Here is a 27,405-nt window from a genome sequence, read left to right on the forward strand (position 1 = left end):
AAGTATTTTCTTCAGTAAGCTTTTGGACTTCCTTTTCCATTTGGCCAATTTTGCTTTTTAGGGCATTCTTCTCTTCCTTGGCTTTTTGGACCTCTTTTGCCATTTGGGTTAGGCTATTTTTTAAGGTGTTATTTTCTTCAGTATTTTTTTTTGGGGGGGTCTCCTTTAGCAAGCTGTTGACTTGTTTTTCATGATTTTCTTGCATCACTCTCATTTCTCTTCCCAGTTTTCCCTTTACTTCTCTTACTTGCTTCTCAAAAGCCCTCTTGAGCTCTTCCAAGGCCTGGGACTGATTCATATTTTTCTTGGAGGCTTTGGAGATGTAGGAGCTTTGACTTTGTTGTCTTCTTCTGGTTGTATGTTTTGATCATTTTTGTCACCAAAGTAAGATAATATAGTCTGACTCTTTTTGCGCTGCTTGCTCATGATCCCAGCCAATTACTTGAGTTTTAAACTCTTTGTTAAGGTAAGAGTCTGCTTCCAATGTGGAGAATATATTGTCCTAAGCTTTGGTTTGTACAGCTGTTTTCAGAGATACTTGTAGGGACCTTTAAATTTTCAGTTCTTCCAAGGTGGTATGATAAGGGGCGAGGTGTTTATTCTTTTCCTGTCCTTTCTATTAGTGACCACAAACACTCCTTTCTATCCTGGAACTGTGAGGAGGGTTTCCTCTCTACAGCCACTACAAGCTTTACCACACCAGCACTCCTTTCACCCCAGGACTGTCCCTCAGAACTGTGACCCAGATCCAAGCATGGGCAAAGCAACAGAGTCCTGCCTCAGCACTGGCAAAGAGATCTCTGCAATCTACCTCTGATCAGCCACTCGATTCCCCCTCAGTCTGTGGGCTGGAAGCTCAGGAGGCAGCCCCCCACCCTGGGGAATGGACCTGAGACCACCTCACTTGTCTCTCAGCACCGCAGAAACAGACTTTTTCCCACTGACCTTCTAAGTTGTCTTTGGCGTTCCTGGGTTGAGAGGTCTGGAAACTGTCACAGCTGCTCACGATTCAGTCCTCTGAGGCCTGCTCCAGGTTCGCTGTGGCCTGTGCGCCCACGCTGCACTGCACTCCTCTTCCTGCCCAGGGAGAAATACCTTTCTGATCAACCATCCAAGTTGTCTTGGGCTGGAAATTTGTTTCACTCTGTCTTTTTGTGGGTTCTGCTGCTTTAGAATTTGTTTAGAGCAATTTTTGATAGGTATTTGGAGGGGTTTGGGGGAGAGCACAAGCAAGTCTCTGCTTTCACTTTGCCATCTTGGCTCTGCCCCCCCCCCCACAGTAACTTTCTATAGTTAAGATCTTTTTCTGCTGTTTGCTCATTTTTTCCAGCCTATTTCTTGACTTTTAACTCTGTACTAAAGTGGGGCTCTGCTGCCAGAGTGGAGGGGGCACTGCCTCAAGCTTCAGGATTTTTGTGCTGCTGTTTTCAGAGATAATTCTGGGGACCTTTAAGTTTTTGGTTCTTGTAAGGTGATATGATCTCAGGAGATATGTGTTTTCTACTCTCCTGACCTATGCTCTTTTCTGTGAGCATTCTTGAAATTGTGACTAGGTCCCTACTCCCCTGCCACTGCAAGCTCTTCTGTGCTAGCACTCCTCCTCACCCTGGAACTGAGACCAAGTGCTGCAACCCAGAACCAAGTATGGGCAATGCAACAGAATCCTGCCCCCAGCACCAGCACAGGGAGCTCTGTAAGTCTCTTTCTCACCAGTTGTATGCCCTCTTATAGTCTGTGGGCTGAGAGGTCCACAAAACCACCACTGCTGCCACTGATTTAGTTGCTAAGGCTCAGCCTGCACTGGACTGTGCTCCCCTCTCACCTTGGTGTAACAGACCTTTCCTGTTAACCTTCTAAGTTGTCTTAGGCTGGAAAACTGTTTCACTCCATCTTTTATGGGTTCTGTGGCTTCAGAATTTACTTTGAGGCATTATCTAAAGGTGTTTGGAGGGCTTTGGGGGAGAACTCAGGCAAGCCTCTGCCTTTTCTCTGCCATCTTGGCTCTGCCCCCTTTTGGCCATTATTTACAATATCTGAACCATACGGAGTAAAATCACGGGGTCATAGATTAAGAGCTGTGAGGGATCTCAGAGGTCATTCTAGTCCGCTTTTCATTTTACAGATGAGAAAGCTGAAGTCTAGAAAGAAGTGATTTGCCCAACGTCATAGAAGTAGCAACTGACAGAATGAAAATCCAACATTCATCCTGTTTCATCACAAGAGAGTGATTTTACCCAAGGTCACCCAGCTGGTTTAATGACAGAGAGCAATTATGATTGTTAAGGACTGGTGTGTCAATTGGGCTAGAATTTCTAAGATATTTTTATTCACCCAAGTCTGGCTTATTTAAAGTCAAAAGACATAAATACAATTTTAGAAATAAATAAGAACTCTTCCATAACTGAAAATATTCATTAGAGGAGAAAATTAACATTTAGAAAACTATTTCAATATAGCTATATGCAGGATGAGCCTTGGAAAAAACTTATTGTCATCCAAAAATTAAAAACGACTTTGGATATAGTCATTAATCACTTTTGAGGTATGAAAATCATATGGAAAAAGGAAATTATTAATAATGGAGATGATATAGTATAGTATTGCTCCATTTTTTTAGAGCTCAGACTTTTAAAAACTATACCTCCTTATGGAGGATGCTCAGCACAGAGTCCAAATTCAAGGGGAATTTCTTGTAGACAGTGAGGGCTACCAGATGCTCTTGTTTGCAGATGATAGAATGCTCATTGCAGAGCTTCCTGTATGAGTTTGATCATCACTCAAAAGATTTTGGCCTAACTCTTTGACTAGAAAAACCAAGTGGATGAAAAAAGGCTATTATGCAGTCTATGATGTATAGCTGGCTAGAAAGCACATAGACCTGTTCTATATATCTTGGACAATGCAGATGGATAATGTGATGGGTCCATAATTGAACAGATGGAGGAGAGGAACTAGATTATCACTGGGAAATTGCATAATGCTTTTAATAGAACAAATTTCTCCCCTAAAACAAAGGCCAACTTGCCATCATGAAGGGGAATCACAGAATGCTACAGATTTAAACATTAAAGTTACAATGGCATTTGTACTATCCAAAGGGTATTGTTCAGGTGCATGATGACCATGAATAGATTGCTACATATTATTAAAAAATAACTGAGCAGGTTAATAGGACTTCTGGGAACCAAGATGGTGGGGTAAGCAATAAATCGCCATAACTCTCCTATATTCACCTTGGCAGCTGCAACATTAAAGGATCAGAGGTTATGGAACATGATATTCTAGAAGGCAAAGGAGCTAAAACTACAACCAAGAATCACCCAGCAAAATTAAGCATAATACATCAAAGGAAAAAATGGTCATTCAATGACACAAGATTGCAAGCTTTCATAAGGAGAAGACCAGAATTACACCAAAAATTTAACCTCTAATACCAAGATACAAGAGACGCATAAAAAGGTAAAAAGGTAAAAGAAAATATAAAGGACGCAATAGAGCTAAACTGTTTACGTCCCTACGTGGGAAGATGATGCTTGTAATTCTTAAAAAGTGTATCACTAATAATACAGCTAGAAGGAATATACTTAGACAGAAGGAACAGTATAAGGTGAATTTGAGGGAATGACATAAAAAATTAAGGTATGAGAAAGAGGAGTATACTGGGTGCAGAAGAAAGAGGTAGAATGGGATAAATTATTTCACATGAAGAAGCATTACAGACCTATTACAATGGAGAAGAAGATGAGAGGGTGGGTGATGGGCATTGCTTGAACTTGCTCTCATCAGTATTTGCTCCAAGAGGGAATAAGATACACAAGCAGTGGAATATATAAAGCTATCTTACCCAACAGGAAAGTAGGAAGGGAGGAGATTAAATAAAGGGGGGAGGGGATTGACAGAAGGGTGTATGAATCAGGGGAAGTGGTAGAGAAAAGCAAAGCACTATTGAGGAGGAAAAGAGTGAAAGGAGAGAGAGGACAAACAGGAGGAAGAATAGGATGGGAGGACATACACAGATAGTGATCAAAATTGTGAACATGAATGGGGTGAACTCTCCCATAAAATAGAAGCCCAAAACAGAGTAGATCAAAAACCAGAATCCTATAATATGTTGTTTACAAGAAACATACTTGAAGCAGAGAGACAAACACAATAAAGGTAATGGGATAGAGCAGAATCTATCATGCTTCAGTTGAAGTAAAAAAAAAGCAGGGGTAGCAATCCTGATCTCAAACAAAGGAAAAGCAAAAATAGATCTAATTAAAAGATATAAGGAAGGAAACTACATCTTGCTAAAAAAAAAGGCACCATAGGCAATAAAGCAATATCGATACTAAACATATACTCATCAAGTGGTATAGCATCCAGATTCTTAAAGGAGAAGTTGTCTGTTATAGGAAGGAACAGACAGCAAAACTATATTAGTGGTCAATCTCAACTGTCTCCTCTTAGAAGGTGATAAATCCAACCAAAAAAAAAACAAGAAAGAAACTAAGGAGGTAAATAGAATATTAGAAAAGTTAGATATGACAGACCTTTGGAGAAAACATAAAGGAGTATACTTTTTTCTCAGTGGCACATGGCACCTACACAAAAACTGACCATGTAATAGGGCATAAAAACCTCAAAATCAAATGTAGAAAGGCAGAAATATTAAATGTATTCTTTTTAGATCATAATGAAAAAAAAATTCATGCAACAGAGGGCAGTGGAAAGATAGATTAAAAATTAATTGGAAACTAAATAATCTAATGCTACAGAGTAAGTGGGTCAAAGAACAAATCATAGAAACAATCAATAATTTCATTAAAGAGAATGACAACAATGAGACAACGTATCAAAATTTATGAGATGCAGCCAAAGCAGTACTTAGGGGAAAATTTTATTTCTCTAAATTCTTACATCAATAAAGTGGAAAAAGAACTGATCAATGAATTGAGCATGTAACAAAAAAAACCTGAAGAAGAACAAATAAAAAATCTCTGATTAAACCCCAAACTGGAAATCCTGAAAATCAAAGGTGAGATTAATAAGACTGAAAGTAAAAACAAAAGAAAACAAAACCAAAAGAAAATATCTTGAGCTAATACATACATGTAGGAGCTGGTTTTATTAAAAAGAAAAAAACCAATAAAATATGTGAGCCATTGTTTAATTTGATTTAAAAAAAGAAAGAAAACCAAATATCCAGTACCAAAAATGGACAGGGTGAAATCACAACTAATTAAAGCAATCATTAGGAAAGACTTTGCCCAATTATATGGCAATATAATCTGAGCAATCTGATAATCTGAGTGAAATTGATGAATATTTATGAAAACATAAATTAACTAGATTAATAAATAGGAAATAGAATGCCTAAAAAACCCATCTTAGAAAAAGACATTGAACAAGTTACTAATGAACTCCCTAGGAAAAAATCCCCAGGGCCAGATGGGTTCACCAGTGAATTCTATCAAATATTTAAAGAACAATTAATTCCAATACTATATAAACTATTCAGAAAAAATAAGCAAAGGAGTCCAACCAGACTCCTTTTATGACACAACTATGGTCCTGATACCTAAACCAGGAAGAGCTAAAACAGAGAAAGAAAATTATAGACCAATTTCCCCTAATGAATATCGAGGCAAAACTTTTGAACAAAATACTATCAAGGTGATTACAGCAATATATCACAAGGATTATACACTATGACCAGGTGGGAATTATACCAGGAATGTAGGTTTGGTTCAGTATTAAGAAAACTATCAACATAATTGACCATATCAATAACAAAACCAAGTGAAACCATATGATTATCTCAACAGATGCAAAAAAGCTTTTGATAAGATATAGCACATATTTCTATTAAAAAACACTAGAGAACATAGGGATAAAGGCAGCATTCCTTAAAATGATAAGCAGTATCTATCTGAAGCTATCAGCAAGCATTATCTGCAAGGAGGATAAGCTAGAAACCTTCCCAATAAGATCAGAGCTGCTGCAAAGATGCCCATTATCATCACTGTTATTCAATATGGTACTAGAAACGTTAGCTAGAGCAATAAGAGAAGAAAAAAAAATTAAGGTATGAGAAAGAGAAGTACACTGGGTACAGAAGAAAGAGGTAGAATGGGATAAATTATTTCACATGAAGAGGCATTAAAGACCTATTACAATGGAGAAGAAGATGGGAGGGCGGGTGATGGGCGTTGCTTGAACTTACTCTCATTGATATTGGCTCAAAGAGGGAATAAGATACACAATCAGTTGAATGTATAAAGCTATCTTACCCAACAGTAAGGAAACAAAATTATCACTCTTTGCAGATGATATGATGGGATAATTAAAGAACCCTAGAGAATCAACTAAAAAACTATTTGAAATAATTAACAACTCCAGCAAAGTTACAGGATATAAGAAAAACCCACATAAATCATCAGCATTTTTAAAAAATATGACCAACAGAGCCCAGCAGCAAGAGATAGAAAGAGAAATTCCATTTAAAATAACTGTAGACAATATAAAATACTTGGGAGTCTACCTGCCAAGCCAAACCCACAATTACAAAACATTTTTCATCCAAATAAAGTCAGATCTAAACAACTGGAAATATATTAATTGCTCATGGGTAGGCTGAGCCAACATAATAAAATGACAAATAATATATTTATTCAGTGCCATACCAATCAAACTACCAAAAAAAATTATTTGATAGAGCTGGGAAAAAATAACAACAAAATTCAACTGTAAGAACAAAAGGTCAAGAATATCAAGGGAATTAATTTTTAAAAATACAAAAGAAAGAGGCTTAGCAATACCTGATCTCAAACTGTATTATAAAGCCATAATCATCACAACTATCTGGTATTGGCTATGAAATAAGAGTGGTGGATCAGTGGAATAGATAAGGTACACAAGACACAGCAGTCAATGACCACAGTAACCTAGTATTTGATAAACCCAAAGACCCTAGTTTTTAGAATAAGAGCTCACTATCTAACAAAAAAAAACAATTAAAGGGATAGTAGACTTTTTAAAAGTCCTTTGATTACATTAGGTCTCACATCCAAAGAACCAAGGGCCTTTGGATCCGCCTCATACCACCTAGTTTAATCCACCTCTAATCAGTGTCCATCTGAAGACATTTATCTTCAAACCCTGCTTCAGCCTTCTGAATCAATCTGACCTCTCCCCACTTTGGCCATTTACAATGATCCTAGATCTCCCTAACTCATCTTTTCCCAGAGTGGCTTTGTTTACTGCGCCCTGCTTTAGTGTAATCTAGCCCAGATGCCTCCTATACCTAAAAGCAAGAAGCCTACCTTATGCTTCATTCATTGGCCTTTCCTTAGTCCTCATCCTTCTTGACTCCTTGGATGCTTGTGACACTGTTGATCATTCTCTGCCGCCATCATCAAGGCTACCTTTCCTCCTAGGTACTCTCACCTTGTTGAGTTTTTATGACACGGTGTGCTTTTTCTACCTATCTGATTGTTCTTTTCCAGTCTCCTTTTCCCACAGACACCTCAAACTCAAACTCTAAAATAGAACTCCCTGTATTCCTTGGTAAATCCACCCCTTTTCCCTAACATCTCTACTTCTGTCGAAGGCACCATCCAAGTTCACAACCTCAGTGTCATCTCTGACTCTTCCTTCCCCCCAACTCAGTCAGTTACCAGATCGTGGTGAATCTATCTCCACATCTCTTGAATCAGTTCCATTCTCTCCACTCACATGCAGGCAACCCTAGTTTGCCTCTCATTTGGACTACTGCATTTTGCTCCTCATTGGTCTCCCTGCCTCCAGTCTCTCCATGCTCTGATCCATCTACCATATAGCAACCAAATTGATATTCCTCAAGTAGCAGGTCAACCTGACCTGCTCAAGAAGCTTCCCAGGCTCTCTCTTGCCTCTAGGATAAAGCACAAACTCCTCCAGTATTTAAAGCCTTCAGAGTCTATTTTTCCAATCGGTGCTTCCAGTATGATTGTATATTCCTCCACTGACACCCTCTCTATTTCAGCCAAGCTGGACTGCTTGATGTTCACGTTCCTCTTCCTACCTTCATACCTTTGTTGTACATGCTTGTTCTCCATTCCTAGAATGTTCTCTCTCCTCTGCTTCTTAAAATCCTTGGGTTTTGTCGAAGCACAGCTCACACGCCCTTTCCTACAAGAGGACTTTCTTGAACCCACCTCTCCCAGTTGTTAGTGCTATCCAACAAAGTTATACTGTATATATGTATGTATGTATGCTGGGCAGCTAGGTGGTGCAGTGGATAGAGCACCGGCCCTGAAGTCAGGAGGACCTGAGTTCAAATCCGGACTCAGACCAAACACTTGACACTTAACTAGCTGAGTGACCCTGGGCAAGTCACTTAACCCTAACTGCCTAAAAAGGGAATTATATATACATACATACATATATATATATCTATATATATATATATATATAGATATATATATATATAGATATATATATAGATATAGATATAGAAAATGAGCTAGAGAAGGAAATGGCAAACTACTCCAGTATCTTTGCCAATAAACCCAAATGGGATCATGAAGAGTCAGACATGACTGAAAAACAACTGAACAAAACATATTAGCTATGGATGGTGGATCTATCTATCTATCCATAGATTTATACACAGAGATAAACAAATTTTATTTTAATTAACAAGAATCTATTTTCTCTCCTTCCTACCTCCTCTTCCACTGTTCTCCCCGACAAGGCGTACTGGGGGAGAGAACAAAACCTTTGTAACAAGCATGCGTGGTCAAACAAAACAATTCCTACCACTGGCCATATTCAAAAAAGTATCGGTCTCCTTCTACACCCTGAGTCAATCACCTCTCTCTTACGAGGTGGGTAGCATGCTTCATCCTCAAAACTCTGGAATCATTGTTAGTCATTATATTAATTAAAGTTCTTACATCTTTCAAAGCAGTTTGTTTTTAAAATTAAATTAAAATTAAAATATTAATTGTTCTCCTGGTTCTTGTTTTACTCTAAATCAGTTCACAAAATCTTTCCAGATATTCATTAAGCCACACAGATAAAGTCCCAGCATTGCTGGGAGTTGAACCTAGACTTCTCATTCTACAGAAATTGCTCTTTCCATGATATCATATGATAAAATAATAATATGGCATCAGGATATTTATTCCTCTTTAAAGTGCTTGGACTATTAGATGAGTAGATTATAAAATAAATACAATAACTGATGAACATTTTGAAACTTTTATACCCAAAGAAAAGAGCATCTAACATCACCATTAGAAAGATTCCTAAATCACATGCCATAAAGTATCTCATTTATATTGGGATCTTTACATCATTTTCAGAAAATGAAAATATCTTAAATAAAATTATCATTTCAAAATATTTCCTACATTTTGTATTCTTTTTTTTTTTAAAAATAGAGTTTGCAGGCAAAAGCAGTTTATCAAAAATGTCCTCTTCCAACTCAAAATCAGATGGATGATATATTGCCTTCAGTTCAAGTATATACCTTTAAAAAGGGTGTATGATATTATTGTAGAAAGAACAGAAAACATGAGCTTTCTATGTTGGAAGGTACAGCTTTTCAATTAGTGCTCAATGAACGTTTAAATAGTCCAGCTTTGTTAAACCTGCTCCAGCTTCTATTGTCTTCTTGCCTTTATTCAACAACAAAAAAAATTGTCTTGTATATATATATATATATATATATATATATATATATATATATATATGTACGTGTCTCCCCTGAAAATACAAATTCCCTTGTACCTTCATATTCCCAGGGCCTAGCATAATGCCTGGCACATATCAGGCATGTAATAAGGGCTTGTTAGTTGATTGATTGGTAAAGGAAGAATAAGCACTGCAGAAAAAAACAACTGAATAATTGAAATGTAATTTCACTGGATAGCTTTCTAGTTTGAAAAGGAGTGCTACTGAGGCTTGGAATACCAAGATGGCCCCAGAACCCTTTTCTCATCTGTCAAAATTACAGTTCTTGTTGTATCCTCCCACTATTATAACTTTCAAACTAGATTAGTTATAAATATGTTAATATTTATAATATAATTAATCATTAATAATATACTTACTGACTTTATACCTAATTAAAGCAGACTTCTATATTCGCCTACAAGTAAATTCCCTATCTAAACGCAAAGTCCTCCCCATTTGCTGTCTAGCCTTTTTTCACATTAGATATCCTTTTTTCCTTATATTCTTTTCATTTCCCCCAGTCTTCCTAACCCAGCAAATTTAATGAACATTTTCCCTGCATTTAGAAGTATTATGCAAGATTAGTCATGAATTGAGAAGACAATCTCCAGCAATTAGATTAAGGGTTAGAGAACAAAAGAAATTTAAAAATAAAATTGTCCTGGATTATTCAACCTAGCCACACCTTCCCACATGGAAAGCTCATGTTTTCTATTCTCCCTACTATTACACACTTTTAGAAAGGTATATACTTGAACAGAAGGAAATATATTGTCTGTCAGTCTGATTTTGAGTGGCAAGAAGACACCATTGATAAAATTTGCCTGTAAACTTTACATCTAACAAAATACAAAATATTGGGAATATTTTAAATGATGTAAGGACCCCAATATAAATGAGATGCTTTATAGCATGTGATATGGGAATCTTTCTAACAGTGATGTTAGATGCTCTTTTCTTTGGATACAAAAGTTTCAGTCATTTTATAATCTACTCACGTAATGGTCCAAGCATTTTAAAGATGAACAAATATCCTGAAAATGTTATTATTATACCATATGGTATCACGGAAAGATCATCTGTCTTAAAATCAGAAGAGTCAGGTTCAATTCTCAGCAATGCAATTTAATATTTGTGTGACTTTGGGCAGATCACCTCATCTCTCTCCATTTCCCTTCCCTTATCTGTAAAATTAGGGAAGCTGGAAGTATAGACTCATGGATCTCAAGAAGTCCAGAACTACCTCCTATGATTAATGACTTAAAGAGTTCAAAGGAGTGAGTAATCTTTGAACTGGAATCATTATAAAAAGACCTTGCGGAAGGGACGTTCATGAGCTTGACTTTGAGGGATGAGTAAGATTTGAATATGTGGAAAGGAAGGGAAAGGACATTTTAGGCGGCAAAAGATTTATAGCAGAAATAATTTTGGGCCTATCAAAAGACCTGTGTTCAAACCTGAATATGACATATTCCTTTAAGGAATTTACAGTCTGATTGGGAAATTTGTATCTTTCTGCCACTTGCTACCTCTGTGACCTTGAGAAGGACACTTCAACCTCAGTTTTCCTCATCTGTCTTGGACTAGATGATCTGCAGGTTCCCCACCTCTGGACTAGATGATCCTTAAAGTCACTCCCAGCTCTAAATCTATGAACCTATGATTCTATAACTTGAAACTGAATGTGAGCACGGTATGTTTGGGGGTCAGTGAAGGGGTGGGCTGGATAAAATGAAGGGTTCATACTGAGAAAGTGAAAAATAAGATTATAATAGACCTAGAAGGCTAGGATGAGAAGTTTATAATGGAGAGCTAGCAGAGGTTTTTGAATTGAAGAATGACTTAATGAAGTCAGTGTTTTTTGGATTAGCCTTGAGACAGGGCAGAGAAAAGAGGGAGTGATAATAAATTGAAAGATTAGTAACGAATGAGAGGTTTAGTTATTCAAACATGACAAGATGTTTACCTAGATAAGGTTGGTAGTATTGGGGATAGGGAAGAGAAAAGTGCAGGAGAAAACTATGAAGCATCACAAAGACAGTGTGAGTAATGGATTTTAATGCACCATTGGTGAGGAGAATGTATGCTAGCATGGGAAGTCAGTATTCCAGGGTTTGAGCCCCAAGTCTTTTACTAACTAGGTATGCAACTATAAGAAAATCATTTGGTGCCCTCTAAACTTTATTTCATCTATATAATGGTAATACTAATTCTTACAATACCTACCTCATAGGGTAATTATAAGAAAGCTCTGTATGTTTTCATGCTTCACTTTGACTCTAGTCCTAACTAGATGGGTTCACTAAAGCCTGGCTGAATCCATTATCTGAAGAAAGTCAGTGGCAGAACTTGGAGGAACACCCACATTTAAGGGGTGAGAAGAAGAGGAGCCAATTGAGAGAACTAAGAAGGAACGATGAGAGGGATAGGAGGAGGTCCCTGAGAGTACAGTATCATAGAAGTCAAAGGAAGGCAATATCGAAGAGGTAGCAGTCAGTCTTATCTAATAGAATAAAAAGAAAGGTTAAAGATGATAAGAACTGAGAAAAGGTTACTTAGTGATTAGGATGGTATTTATGACTGTAGAGAGAACAGTTTCAGTAGAATGGTAGCAGAATGATTATACAAAACAGAAAACAGAGGGTAGAAAATGGCTTCAGCAGTGAGGAAATAGAAGCCCCAATGTGTAGCCAACTGTTTCTGGATCTTTGACAATTTAATTGAATAAAAGTAATGAGAGAGGGAGAAAATTTAAGGTAGGTAGCAAGGTTAAAAGGTGAGGGGGTGGGGCAAGACAGAAGACCTGAAGCTAATAGGGACAGGACCCTTAGTCTTAGACAGTAAAGTTTTGAAGGGCTTTTAAAAAAGCAAATTGGGATAAACATTAAAATTAGAGTCTACATAGATGGTGAGTGAACATAATTTGGCAAAGAACAAAAGTCTTAAGAGACTCGGTTCCAACCATTCATATAGACCCTACCAGCAGTGCAAAACTGTAAGGTAGTATAACATTTCACCCACAAAAGACAAGTTTATTGGCATAATAACGCTACATTTAAAGATACCTATGAAGTGAAACTTGACCAGTTCAATTCAATTCATTCCACATTTTTAGGACTCATGTATTGCTGAGTTGAGTTTTTTAAGCATCCAGAAAGCCAGAATTAATTAGTCAATTGACCCAGTAGGGAAGTCAGCAGGGAATAGCTCTTCTTTTCCTTCTAGTACAAGACTCTTGAAGTGAATGTACTTTTTTCCTTAATATTAAGTAATCATAAAAAGTAAACATACATTTTCTTTTCCTTTCTGAATTAAAAATTGTTCAGTGTTATAATTCCTTAATTGATGGGCTTAATTGTAAGAGTATGTTTGACTTTCTAGCTGCTTTATTTCTCCATGCCCACATTGTCTTTCTGTAGTTATGTTTTCCCTTTTAGTTCATTTTGCTACTGTCTCTACTTATAAAAGATTTTCAAAGTGAATGTGTTCAAACATATATTAAAAATATTATTTGGGGGCAGGTAGGTGGCGCAGTGGATAGAGCACCGGCCCTGAAGTCAGGAGGACCTGAGTTCAAATCCGGCCTCAGATCAAACACTTGACACTTACTAGCTGTGTGACCCTGCACAAGTCACTTAACCCCAATTGCCTAAAAGAAAAAAAATATTATTTGTAAATATGCAAACCACTGCTAACCTTATGCTTGTTCTTCTAGGAAGCACAGGAAAAAGCTCCAACCTTTCCAGACATACATTGTCAGGATCCTAGTTTTCTAAGTTGAAGTCTCTTTTTTCTTAAAATTATTTTTTATTTATTTTATTAAATATTTCCCAATTACATGTAAAAGTATTTCAACAATTTTTTTCTAAAGCTGAGTTCCAAATTCTCTTTCTCCTTCTCCTTCCTCCTTCTCATTAAGTCTCTTAATAGGTCAGGCCCAACTGGGCCCCAACACCACAGCAGTTGGTTAAAAGAGAATATAGCCAAACAAAACTTGTCACTAGACAAGCTTGATCTAGTTGCTTAGCTTTGCATATCTCCATGTGATTGGTCTATGACGTGGATTCAAGGTTCTTGGTGCCAACTTGGTCTTCTCTTCTGGGTATCCCATTCGGCTCAGTTCAGATTCCCTTTATATCCATGCCCTTGAATGGTCTAGGTTTTGGGTTTTTGTTTTTTTTTAATGGTCTAGGTTTTGAGCTTGCACTTCTGGGCCACACAAGTATCTCCCACCAGCAGCTTGAGAAGTTGTCAACTTTTAACACCTCTTCTTCTGCCACACTTCAGATACAGCTGCCATACTGAATTATAACTGCTATGCCACTACTCCAACATAGAGAATCATGATATATACAGGAAATAATCAATGAATGTTGATTTTATTTTATGTCTATCTGGGGAAAAATTTAGAAGCAAGAAATAATGGAAACTTGAGGGTTTAATTTCTTTACAAAGCTGTATGAAATTCATGCTGATTTTTCTCTTAGAACATTTAAAAAATTTATTCTGATGCTTTATGCGAATTCCCATAAAACTCTTTTGGATAGAAGTGTGTGCTATGAAGAAACACACACAGATTAATTCAATTTAACAAACATTTGGTAAGTAACCAGTATGTACAAGGGGCTGTTTTAGCAGCTGGAGGGGAAGAAGGGCAGTTTACAGAGATGAAAAATAAGAAAGTCTTTCCCCTAGAGGAAGCTACAATCTAGAGTAGAGGTGTCAAACACACAATCAAGCTAGCAATACTTCCCAGCGCCCTGAACCAAATTAAAATGTAACTGGAAAATATTTAATAAAAATAAACAAATAAAAATATAATAAAACATGGATAACATTACATTTTAAAACTAAGTGAATATGTAGCCGGCCTTCAGGAATCCTTATATGTGGATTAGTGGCCCTGTTTCTATTTTAGTTTGACACAGCTGATCCAGAGGGATGATAAGTGTAATATATATATATGTGTGTGTGTGTGTGTATGTATGTATGAATGTCAACTATAACATAAATTAGAAAATAATTACGTGCACACTTTAGAACTCTGATGGATCTATAGGTATTAGTTAGTGTGGATTGTTTCCCATTCATGCCCTTTGTTCCTGTGTGATTTTTCTCCAGTGCTCACTCCTGTAATTCCTCCCTAAGGTGTTCACCAAACATATTGAGGCCTTAAGGGTTTTTAACCTGTTTCTATATCATGGCATAAGGCTGGTGAAGTTTACGATCCCTTCCAGAATGATGTTTTTAAATACATAAAATAAAATATATAGGACCAGAAAGAAAGCCAATCATATTGAAATACAATTATCAAATATATTTTTCAAAAATCAAGTCTATGGACCCCAGAACCTCTGTTTTGAACCCATTGATATTGTGTGGATACCAATAGAGCATACAGGCTGTTCAGCAATAATCCTTGCTCCTGCTTCATGACTGGCCCACCTCTTTTTCGCAATTATGAAACCCTGAAATGATATCATTTACACTGCTTCTTCTGAACAATTGTTCTGGTAGTTCATATTTTGTATTCTAATCTAACTCACCATGTTCCTTTCCATTACTCTTTGAGTAATTTACACTGTTAATTCTTTGGGAACCATAGTCTTTTATGATTTGCACTGGTATGGTATCACCTGAAGAATATTGAGGTTAAAAAAAATTGAAGCTTAGTGTCAAGGAGAAGTTTGGGCATCATTAAAAGTACAATTTTCCAAGTGCTGCTTGCCCTCCTCCTTCTAGTTAATCATGGGTCTCAATAATTGTCTACTTTATGTGTCCAAGGTACACGCTCAATCCTATTGGGATTGAATCCTTCAACTGCCATTCGAAATCTGAACAATTAGCAATCCTTATCCAGGTGGTTTTTCCAGCGTGTTTAGTTGGGCCAAACTCATCTTAATGACCACGGACTTTATTTAGGAAATTTTACAATGTTCCAGGGCTGGCTGACATTTTTGTTTGCTGCTGTTGAGCTGTTTCGGTCATGTCCAACTCCATGTGAACCCTTTTGGGGTTTTCTTGGCAAAGATACTGGAGCGGTTTGCCATTTCCTTCTCCAGCGCATTTTACATATGAGGAAACTGAGGCAAACAGGGTCATGTGGCTTGCCCAGGGCCACATAGCTAGTAAGTATCTGAGGCAGACTGAACTCAGGAAGATTTATCTTCCTGACTCCAAGTCCAGTACTCTATACACTGCGTCACCTAGCTGCCTGGCTTACATCAGCACAATGTTATGGGCAATAAATGTATCTGGAGGACTTCACTATCTATGCAGTAGTATTCTTCCATTTGGATTCCGTGTTGAACACCCTCCATGATGGAAACAAAAACCTTTGGCAAGCATATGTCACCCACTTTTCTGGCCCAGTTGATCTGCTGATATTAATAATCAGAAGATCATTGAACAAAGTTATCTGTTGTTGTATCTTCCAAGGAATCCTAAATGATTTTGACATTTGCATGTTGACACTTTAGAAGCAAAATTTTTAAGGAAGAATTTTTCTCAAATCAAACTTTTTTTTTTAATAGTCAACAGACAAGAATTACACTGGAGTCCTGCATTCTCTGTACTTTTCAATCATGTGACTGTATAGATATGATCTGCTGTAAAACATCACTTGTAAAAGTCTTATCATACTTTCATCAAGGATATTCTTGATATGAATGTAGATTAGACTCATAAAGAATATATAGGGGCAGCTAGGTGGCACAGTGGATAGGGCACCAGCCCTAGAGTCAAGAGGACCTGAGTTCAAATCTGGCCTCAGACATTTGACACTTACTAGCCATGTGACCCTGGGCAAGTCACGTAACCCCTTTGCCTAGGCAAAAAAAAAAATTATAGCTATAAGAAATTAAGCATGTGGGCAACAGTTATTGATATTTTCCTGTTTGCTTTTATTTTTAGTAATAATAATGTATGTAGCACATTATACACTCCATTCACACTTGGACCCCTGAATAATGACCCTAGGTTCAAAATATTCCATAGTTCCACATCTTCTCCACATCATAGTTATGAAAACCAATAATATATTTACTTTTTTCCCTAGTTAGCCAGAGGACATGATTGGTTAAAGCAAACACACTGAATGAAACAACATAATAATATTAGCTAACATTTATATGGTGCTTACTATGTGCCAGGAATTATGCTAAATGCTTTATAATTATTATCTCATTTAATCCTCATAACAACCCTGCAAGATAGTTGCTATTATTATCCCCATTTTACAGATGAGGAAACTGAGGCAAACAGAAGTTAAGTGACTTGACCAGGATCACACAGCTAGTATCTGATGCCAGGTTTGAACTGAAGTCTTCCTGACTTCAGGCCCAGCACACTTTCCACCACCACCTAGCTGACCAAGATCCCAGCAGATCATTCTCCTCATAAACCTAGGGCACACTATCCTACAAATACACATACCATCTGTGGGGAGAGTGGACATTCATAGAAATCACCCATGAGGTACATATGTACAGACAACATATATATAGATATATATCTATATATCTATATATATCTATATATATAGATATATATAGATATATAGATATATATCTATATCTATGTCACATGTATGGTAGGGCACGTATGGAACGGCAACTCTTGCCACTGATAACATCACTGTCTCCTGATGATGTTATCACACTGCTGTCTCTGAGTTTATTTCTCACTTCATAAGGCATTACATTCTTTTCTTTTCTTTTTCTGTTTGTGAGGCAAACAGGGTCACACAACTAGTAAGTGTCAAGTGTCTGAGGCTGCATTTGAACTCAGGTCCTCCTGACTCTAAGGCCAGAGCTCTATCCACTGCACCACCTAGCTGCCCCACATATAGCATTTCAAATGGGAAAGTTATTGTGCTCGTTTCTAGGTGACTACTGAGCACACCTCAGTGGACTCTTGCTTTATTGGTGCTGTATTCATCTCTTCATAGCTACTCACTGGCCATCTCAGTTCCACTCCTAGGGAAGAGCGCTCTGATAAGGACAGACTGATAGTTTTTTAACCACAGTCACTATCTAACAAAAGCCTGGCTAAGGACACTGCAGGCTAAGATTAAATCATTTCTCTGGTGGGGAGATGGGGCCCTCGATTCTGGGTAACTATCTAAATAAGAGTAGGCACTCCCAAAATTCTTTATGGTTTCTCTTGCAAATGAATTTGAGTCAGAAGGAAAAGGAAACTTACAAGGTAATGGCACTGTTCTCTACTCATTTGCATCCCTGGCCTTTAATAAGAATCTATACAGATCCGGGCAATGCCCCACTAGTTTGATGCTATCTCCAGCTGGTGAAAATCCTCACTGTCTCTTTATAAAGAGTTCAGTCAGTTCTGCTACATGACACATGCAACACCGAAAAGCACTGCACAACATGCAAAATTACACAATAAACACCCTAGAACCTATGGGAGAGATGGGATTGGGGCAGAACACTCAAAAACTTCATCAGTGATATTAAAGAAAAGAAAGAACCTATTAAAAAATGGCAGCACAGATTTTAAAATGTTTATTAAGCACCTTCTATGTACAAGCCAACAAACAGGAGCTACCTCTAAGGCCTCTCACTACTGCTTGGCCTGCTCTTTGACCTTTACCCTCAGGATACAGGAGCAAGATGGGCAGGTCACCACAACTCTGGGCCTCAGAAGGAGGGGTAAAAGGTGGGGTAGGGATAGTGGGAACTAATCCTTATCACTTCACAGTTCCTGCTGCACCAGAACCTGTACCATAAATACGGCACCTAAACTTGACAAAGACTTAAAGTTTGCTTGTGGGAGTGGGCCATGGAAGGTTTGCTGAAAACAAACTTGTATTTCCAGTTCTTCTCAAAATGTTCCCTAATATATCAATCAGGTTGGAACAAATTCTCATTTTCAAAATGTACTGTAGCAGAACTGACTGTATTTGATTACTTCCCTTCTTTCAGATGTCTTGAAAATCAACCTCTCAATGCCCTCAAAATTGTTCTCATCATTTCACACTTCTTCTGAGTATAAATGGTCTAGTCTAGCTGTTGTTCTCATTCATTTTCTTTAGCGCCATCTCTATTTCCTCATACACAGATTGTGATTTGACAGTCCAAATGTATATTCTGCTATCATTGATGGAAAGACTTGCTTGTTAAAGAAATCTTCACATCTTTTCCATTTTTTATCTTTTTGTGAACCTCCTTATAATTTCAGCCTTTAAAGCTCTCAGGATGACCTGGCCAAGTTTTCTAAAAAACAGTTTTTCTCTGTACTACTTCTTGCTGTCTCAGGTTTTATGAGGCTATACTACTTTTATACTCATACTAAAGATTTTACAAATGAATTTATATTCTATAGGGATGCTTCCATCGGCCTAGATGCTAAAGCCTGTTTTTGTCCCCAGCTAAAAATGGTTTTTAATTTATTTAAAAAAGCAAAAACCTTTCTTAGCTTGCAGAAGCACAACTGATTAGCCCTCTGGTAGTAGTTTGCTGACCCGGATGTTACACAATCTGGCTGTGTGGCAAAGTCATTTAATACCTTAGGACTTCAGTTTCCTCATCTGTAAAATGAAGAATTTAGACTAAATGATCTTTAAGGTCACTTTCAGGCCAAATTTATGATCATATATGAGCCTATGCTTGGCATGAAGATCAAATATCTACTGGCAAAGCTCATCTCTAGGCATAATGTAAACATCTGTTAAATTTCCTTAGCAAATACAGGTAGTCTATGTTGCTATCTATTCTTTTAACCATTTACTATTATGGTTATCATAATAGTATCAGCAATTTGCTTGAAGAGATCAGTTGAGGTTGGCTCTATTATATGAACCATCTTATTGTTTTCCTTCTTTAATTTGATATTGATTTTGATTTTTTTTTGCCCTAGCAAGCCAATGCCTTGACTAGATCAAGACCATTAATTTAGAAATTATTCCCATATCAGGTGCCAGTTGTTCTCTATCTGTTAAAATATAGTCAATTTAATTTGTTCAGATGTTAACTGGTACTTATTACATCCAAGGCCTCCTGAATCTCTTCTAAGATAGTATTCACGATACAGAGATGTGAAACTTCTGTGTACCCTACAAGCCTTTTGCTCTCTATTGCCTCTAAGATACAATATAATTTCTTCGTTTGCATTTTAAAAACCATAATCTGACTCTAGCCTTTTTAGAGGTTTCCCATCACACACCCACACCCATCCCTGCCCTTTTCACACAGTCTGTTTACTGATTCTCTGTACATTACACTCCATCTTCTGCCTTCGACCTTTTTGCAAGGCTCCAAGCCAGGATCTTCTCTCTTTTCATCCTTGGACTTTCACCAAAACTTCCATCAAAGCTCAGTTCAGTTGCCACCTCCTAAACAAGGCCCTTCCTGATGCCCCAGCTGCCAGTGATTTCTCCTCATAATTCCAAAATTACATGTCCTTTCTCCTACCCCCCTTCCCACCCTTTCCCCAGTGCAGGTTCTAAAAGGTAAAGAAAGGGAGGTTGCTTTTGTCTTTGTATCTTTAATCCCTAGCACTGAACCTTGTACACAGAAGGTGCTCAATAAACATTTGTCAAATAAAATCAATCAATAAACATTTATTAAGCATCTATTATGTGCCAGTCACATAACAGCTAAGAAATGTTTTACTACTGAAGTATGTGTGATTTTTCTACATGTGTTTTGCCACCCTTCTTTATGAGGACCTTTGATGTTACCAAGTAAATGTTTGTTGAATTGCATTTGGAAGTTCTTAAGCAGCACTTTGAAGATTTTTTCTACCTCTTCACCCTCTACACCTCAAACCAGGAACCAGGAAGTCCTGAGTTTAATCCTTATTTCTGACCCATACTGGCTGTTTCACTCTGGCAAATTAATTTTTACCTCTCTCAGACTCTTAAGTGGCAGAGAAGATATTGGCCTGCATTGATTGGCAAATGGAATTTCTCACCAGGGAGTGGTACAGTGGATAGAATGCTAAGTCTGGAGTCAGGGAATCTGGCCTCAGATATTTACTAGCTATATGACCCTAGGCAAATCATTTCACCTCTATTTACCTCAGTTTCTTCACCTGTAAAATGAGGATGATAATAGCACCTCCCTCCCGGCGTTGTTGTGAAGATCCTATGACATAATAATTCTAAAGCTCTTAGCACAGTGACATGCATAGTAAACACTATATTATTATTAGTTATTATTAACTATTAAATCATAGGGCCAATCCCTATCCTTTCCTCTGCAGCAGTTGTGGGTTGACAGGTTCACATATTCCCTGAAATAAGCTGCCATGATCTTGTAGTTGTTTTGCAAACGCTTACCCTGATCAAGTAGCCTCATGAAATGCCATTCATAACCTTTTCAAAACTTGACAGCAAATGATTAACATGGAAAGCTTGGAAATAGCATGGAAATACTTCTTTTACTGTTGCTGCTTTGTGGAGGAAGCTGTGAGGAGATTAGAGTGGGCTTTGACCATGCCTGCTTAAATACCAAGAATGTGTACCATTTCCATGTACTTGGCTATTAGAAACAATGAAACCATTAAGGAAGATCTTAATTTTTCTTGGGCAGGAAGTTCAATGTGAGTGAAAGATCAAGGTCTATTTTTATCTAAAATAGCCTTCACATACTTAGTGATTCTTGCTCAGTGAAAGAATTGCAAAGTTTGCCTAAATAATGAGTTGTTCATTAAAGAAAAGAAATGCTATTATCAAGGCATATGCTTTCTACCCCATTTGTGTTTAAATTAAGACTTGATGAAACAATTTACTTTGTATATAGATTAATGTAACATCCTTCACCCACCAAGAGAAAATCACAGACTGATTGTCTTCCAAAAGCTTAATAGGATTTAGAGCTGGAAGGGATGTTATATGTCATCCAGGCCAACTCTCTCTTTTTACAGTTAAAAAACAAAGTCTAAAGAGGTTAACTTGCCTAATGTGATATAGAAAGCAAATAGGAAAGACAGAATTTGAAAGCAAGTCTAAATCCATTTTTCCATGCTACCATTTTGCCTCATTTGTAATTTGGTTGTTAAAACTTGGGAAAACCTTTCCTATAGAAAGGATGGTTTGAGCCCATGGCAAGCTCACAAAAGCCTAACCCAATACATACTCTAATGGCACTACTGTCTTTCACTAACAGTGGTACAGAAGCCAAATGCTTTTATAATATTATTTCAGTGGGAAAATATTGTAAATTCTAACTGAAAGACTTTAAGCTCTGGGGGTACAGATGCTTCCCTTCTTTTCCTCTTGCCATGATCAGAAACGTGTTATAAAGTGGGACTCCCAGTGCTTCTAAGGTCAGTCCCTTCCCCCAAGTCTCTGCCTACTGTGGGCATTGCCAGAGACAGGCTACATAGGCACTGGAGAGGAAATTAGTCGGGGAGTTGAGGAGGGTCAGTAAGAAGAGGATTTTTGGTTTGGGGATCTGGGCTATACAGTGGCGTAGGTCTGTTCCTTTAATAATAGGAGGTAGCTGGGAGAGATACTGATCTCTGTTAGTGGCATTCTTGGTCTCCAGCTGCTGAAAGATGCAGGAGTCCAGGTCTCTACAGGGCAACATTAGCAATAGATTGGGTGTGTGCTAACTTCCACTGGGGACTAAGAGTTCTATGGACAGCAATAGTGATGTCTTGAGATTTCTCATGGTGGTAACTTTACTGAGGCAGGCAGCTCTGGTAGTGGACTATACAAGGACTGTCAAAATCTCCAGCATCACAGAAACAAAATGACAGTCTCAAGGAACGGAAGGAACTTTCCAGACTATCAAGTTGAACCCACGCCTGAAGAATCAATACACCATGACAGAGAAGTGGGCATCCAGGCCACAGGAAAAAGAAAAACTACTTGGGAGAATAAATGGAGGAAATGACAGGGAAGATCCCCATTACCAATCATAAAAAGGGCGAGGGAAGGACAGAAAGGCAGGGAAGTGAGTACCCAGATTAGAACTGCTAGGGATAGGCTGGGATGAATGACCTCCTATATTTCTGGTTTGAAAAAAAAGAATGGCATAAGCCTACTGCAAAGAAACTCACATATATGTGTATATATGTATGAAATAACATTATAACATATTTTCCTATATGTGTATATACATTCCTGATCTTAAAATGATTTTTGTCCTATGTAATTCCACCAAAATCGCAATTTTTTGGTGGTATCTTCCCCTACTAAAATGATAGGGGGATAAGACAGAACTATTATTATCATATTTATTCATATATTCTCCATATTCTCTTTCCCATGTTTTTTCTCTTCACTTTCTATGTCCTTTTTTACCCTAATATAAAATTACTTTCCATGCACAATTCTTCTCTTTTCCCACCTCCACTCCCCACATTTTTTAAAACACGGTTTAAAATAGTAATTGCTGCCAGCAAAGGCTTTGTTCTTGCCAGATAGAATTTAAATTACAGAATCAGCCAGCTGCTCACCACTGGCTACAGTAGAAAGGAAAAAATGTAGTCAATATTTGATCTTCCCAGGTCCTGCCAGACTGACTCTTATCCCCCTATTTTCCCTGGGTTAAGGGTAAAAGGCTAGTGGCTCCCTGACTGACCAGTAGGGGTGGGGAACCACCCTCTAGGTCCTCAAGTGCAGCCCTTTGACTGAGTTCAAACTTCACAGAATAAGTCCCAAAAAGATTTGGAAAGGAGTTAGAAAGAATCTTAAAGGGCATTGGGTCCACTCCCATCTTTTCTAAGAGAAACTGAGGCCTAGATATGGTAAGTGACTTCCCCCAAATCACACAGGTTCAGCAGAAGAGCTAGGATTCAAACTGAGGTTCTATGACTCCAACTCAGGTCTCTCTTTCTACTTCACTATATTGCCCTATGTATATCCTAGGAAGGTAATTTAAGTGAACAATAAGCTGAACCCAGAACTGAGTAAGGAAGAAGTGAGAGCTCTAAGTAATATTGTGAAAATTGCACAATGCTCTCAATGTTCCCAAATCACTCATTATCACAGAAGCTCATTCTTTAACACTAATGTTCTCCTAGTCATTTTGTGAATCATAAAACACTACAGTTTTAGAATTATCAAGATTACAAATAACTCAAAGGAGTTATTTTGGAAATACAGAATTAGGCTACAGCATGTTAGCAACGATTACCTACCTTCAAGAAATTATTGAACAAAGAAATGAACTGAAAAGTATATAGATCAGTCATGTATTAAGCATGAGATAAAACATATAGGCTGCCCAAGTGGTAGGCTGATAATATTAACATATTAAAAGAAAAAGGCTTTTAGAACATTGGATAGATTTTCTATTAATGATTCATGGGTAAAAATGCACAAGATTTGAATAAGATAGGAAAAAATGGAGGGGTCTGAATTTCTGTTGATAGAAGAAGTACTCACAACAATGGAATCACTGATCCAATAAAATGTACCAAAGTGTAAATTTATTATTTCATTAGAATAAGCACTTTTTAGAATGACCAAAAACACAAACAAACAAAAACCCTTGCTCAAGAGAAAAAAATATGAAAAATATCCCTGGACAAATGTATATTTTACAAGAATCTTTCACATCCACAGATATGTGCATTACAGAATCTCAGTGTTAAAAAGGAACATCTTAGATCATCTAGTTCCCCCAATACCTTAAGAATCTCTTCCCCATGATCCCTGATGAGTGGTCAACCTACTTAAAAATGTCCAATGAGGAAGATCAAATTACCTTCCAAGGCAACCTATCCAATTTTTTAAATAGCTCTTATCATGAGAAGTTTTATCTTACATCAAGCCTACATTGACCTCTTCACAATTTATTTCTGTTGCTCTAAATTCTACACTGACGCCAAGCAGAATCACTCCAAACTCTTTCTTTTGCCTCTTTTTGTATCCCCGGCATTTATCACAGTGCTTGGCACATCTGTTGTCGTTCAGTTCATTTGTGTTTGACTCTTCATGACCTCACAGTCCATGGAGTTTTCTTGGCAAAGATACTGAAGTAGTTTGCAATTTCCTTCTCTAGTCAATTAAGGCAAACAGAGGTTAAGTGACTTGCCCAAGGTCACACAGCTAGTGAGTCTCTGAGGCCACATTTGAACTCAGGTCTTCCTGACTCCAGCCCCAGCGCTCTATGCCACCTAGCTGCCCTCCCTATTAACTCCTCTGTTGAACATTTAAAGTTCTTAATAATCTGGCCCAAACCTACCTTTCCAACTTTATTATATATTACCCTTGTTCAGACACACCATGTTCCAGCTGGTATATTTGCTGGTCCGTGTATGTGAGATTCCATCTCTTTCCTCACCCCATACTTTTGCCTAGACTGTATACGCCCCATGACTGAAAGGCATACTCATGTTTGACCTAGGCCAAGTCACTCTTTGGGCCTCAGCCCAAAGGATCAATTGATCCCATATTGTTTCTCTCCTACAACAAAATGTAAACTACTTTTGGGAAGGAGCTGTTTTGTTTTTATTTCATGTCTTCAGTTACCAGCACAGTTTCTCTGGCACATAGTAGGAAGAAGGGAAGGGGAAGGAAATAAGCATTTATATACTACCTACCATGTGCCAGGCACTGTGCTTTATAAATATTATCTCTTTTCACCCTCAAAACAACCCTGTAAAGTAAATGCTTTTATTATCCCCATTTTACAGTTGAGGAAACTGAAGTAAATAGAAGTTAAGTGACTTACCTAGGGTCACACAACTAGTGTCTGAGGCTAGAATTGAATTCAGGAATTCCGTGTCCAGTGCTCTATCTACTATACCACTAGCTGTCTCTGGTGCTTATTAGTAGTACCTAATGAATGCTTTTGAATGTGTGAGTAATCTCTCTTCAGTTATGCACTTTTGCTTCTACTCCTCAAACATTCTTGTTCTTGACCTACACTTTAGGGTTATTTATTTTATTTATTTGCTTGTTCAATGAAATAATGGCTTAATGTATTTATCTCATATCAATTTTTCATTAATGTGTCTCAGTATGTACATTTCCAAAGGGCTGGAACTATATCTATATGCATAACTTTATGGGGATAAGGTGTGGATCTGTGATTTCACTGGAATAGAGAGTTCCCAGGAAAGGGATTCTCTCTACCACTTCAGGCCAGCACTAAGATTTAGAATCTTCAAGAGTTGAGCCTGAGAGGTCAGGCGACTGGAGTGAGGGAGAAAGTTGAACAGAATGATAGGCAGTAACCTGGAAAGGTAACTTGGAGTCAGCTCATGAAGCTCTTTAAATCTACACAGAGGCATTTTATTTGATGATGGAGGTAACAAGAAATAAATGAAGGAGTCTGTGAGCAGGGGAGTGACATGGTCAGAACTGCTGTCTTGGAATATCATTTTGGCAGCTGTGTAGAGGATGGCTTAGAGACTGGGAGAACAATTAGGAAGCAGCTGCAATAGGAAAGGTTAGAAGTGATGAGGCCCTGAACCAGGGTGGTGGATGTTGAGTAGAGAGGATCTGGATCTGAAATATGTTGTGGAGACTGACTGTGGAAATGACTGAAAATGAAGGGTCAATGATGACTCCTAAGATGGGAACCCAGGTGACTGGAATGATGGTATTGTATCAAACAGAAATAGGAAAGTTAGGAAGAGGAAAGGATTTGGGGTGGTAGACAATGAGTTCTGTTGTAGACATATTGCGTTTAAGATACCCTACAAGACATCCAGATGGTGTATCAAATAGGTAGTTGTTGACCCAGGACTGGAAATCAGAGTGAACAGTGTCATTTGGATTCAGTCAAAGGGCTGCACTTGAGGACCCAGAGGGCTGCATGTGGCCTTGAGGCCTGAGGTTCCTCACCCCTGGGATGGACAGAAGATAGAAGATGAGGGAAATAAAAAGATTCATACAAAATGAAGGGCTGAGTTCCATACTTTTACAGAGAACCTCTCCCTTTTCAGATACAGCCCCAAACTTCCCTTCTAATGACCCCATTCCCTTTCTCAATAATTTCTCTTAACCATTTTTTGTTGGAGAGGAGAGGCAAGAGAAACCACGATTTGGTGGGTCAGATCCCTGAGCTTCACTTAGAAGAAGCCAGTGACATCCAGTCTTATGCTTCTCTGATGCCAGCAGCTCCTAGCTAAACGTGAGTCCCCAGTCCTTAAAGATAAAATTCACAATAAAGTGTAAATGGAAGTTGTCAGACGAGTCTGTTCTGAGGGGTGAGGAAAGAACACTGAGCTATTTATGGGGAATGAAAGGAGAAGTATCAGAAAGGAAAGAAAAGTGGACAGAAAGAGGTTGGGACTTTGCTTATTTTATAATTTTGCTTAACTCACATTTGTATGGTACTTCACAGTTTCCAAAGCATTCACAGCAATCTCATGGAGGGGATAGTGCAAATTTTATAGTTAAGAAAACTGAGGTTCAAAGACATCAAAAAAACTTGCCCATATCATATAGCTAATAAGGATCAGAGCTAGGGCTAGAACCTAGGTTTCTTGAAAGGGGAGAAGGGAAGGGAATAGGCATTTATGGAGATAAATCTTATATTTATACATTCATACATATATGTATATATGTGTATATATATGAAAATAAAGCAAAGTACTCCCATATATATATACTGTATAGTACTATGTTAAGTGCTTCATAAATATCATCTCATTTGATCTTTACAACAACCCTGCAAAGTAGGTGCTATTATTATCCCTATTTTGCAGTTCAGGAAAGGGAGGCAAACAGATTAAGTGACTTGCCTAGGGTCACACAAATAATAAGCATCTGAGGCT

General features: G+C 37.8%; 1 protein-coding gene across 3 annotated transcripts in view; it reads right to left on the reverse strand.

Moving 5' to 3' along the window:
• Positions 1-27,405, reverse strand: part of LOC144457091 (uncharacterized) — a 140,010-nt gene that overhangs the window by 59,322 nt on the left and 53,283 nt on the right. Inside the window, exon 2 of one of the 3 annotated variants that reach the window (XM_078154035.1) lies at positions 932-1,077. The exons of the other annotated variants lie outside the window; for them this stretch is intronic. Coding sequence (XP_078010161.1) covers positions 1,010-1,077 — 68 coding nt within the window. The 3' untranslated portion in view covers positions 932-1,009. Of the gene's footprint in view, positions 1-931; positions 1,078-27,405 lie in introns of those variants that run through there. 3 annotated transcript variants of the gene reach the window in all.

This window comes from Phascolarctos cinereus, unplaced genomic scaffold (assembly GCF_003287225.1).
Source record: "Phascolarctos cinereus isolate Bilbo 61053 unplaced genomic scaffold, phaCin_HiC Scaffold_1;HRSCAF=81, whole genome shotgun sequence".
In the NCBI taxonomy this organism is placed as follows: Eukaryota; Metazoa; Chordata; class Mammalia; order Diprotodontia; family Phascolarctidae; genus Phascolarctos; species Phascolarctos cinereus.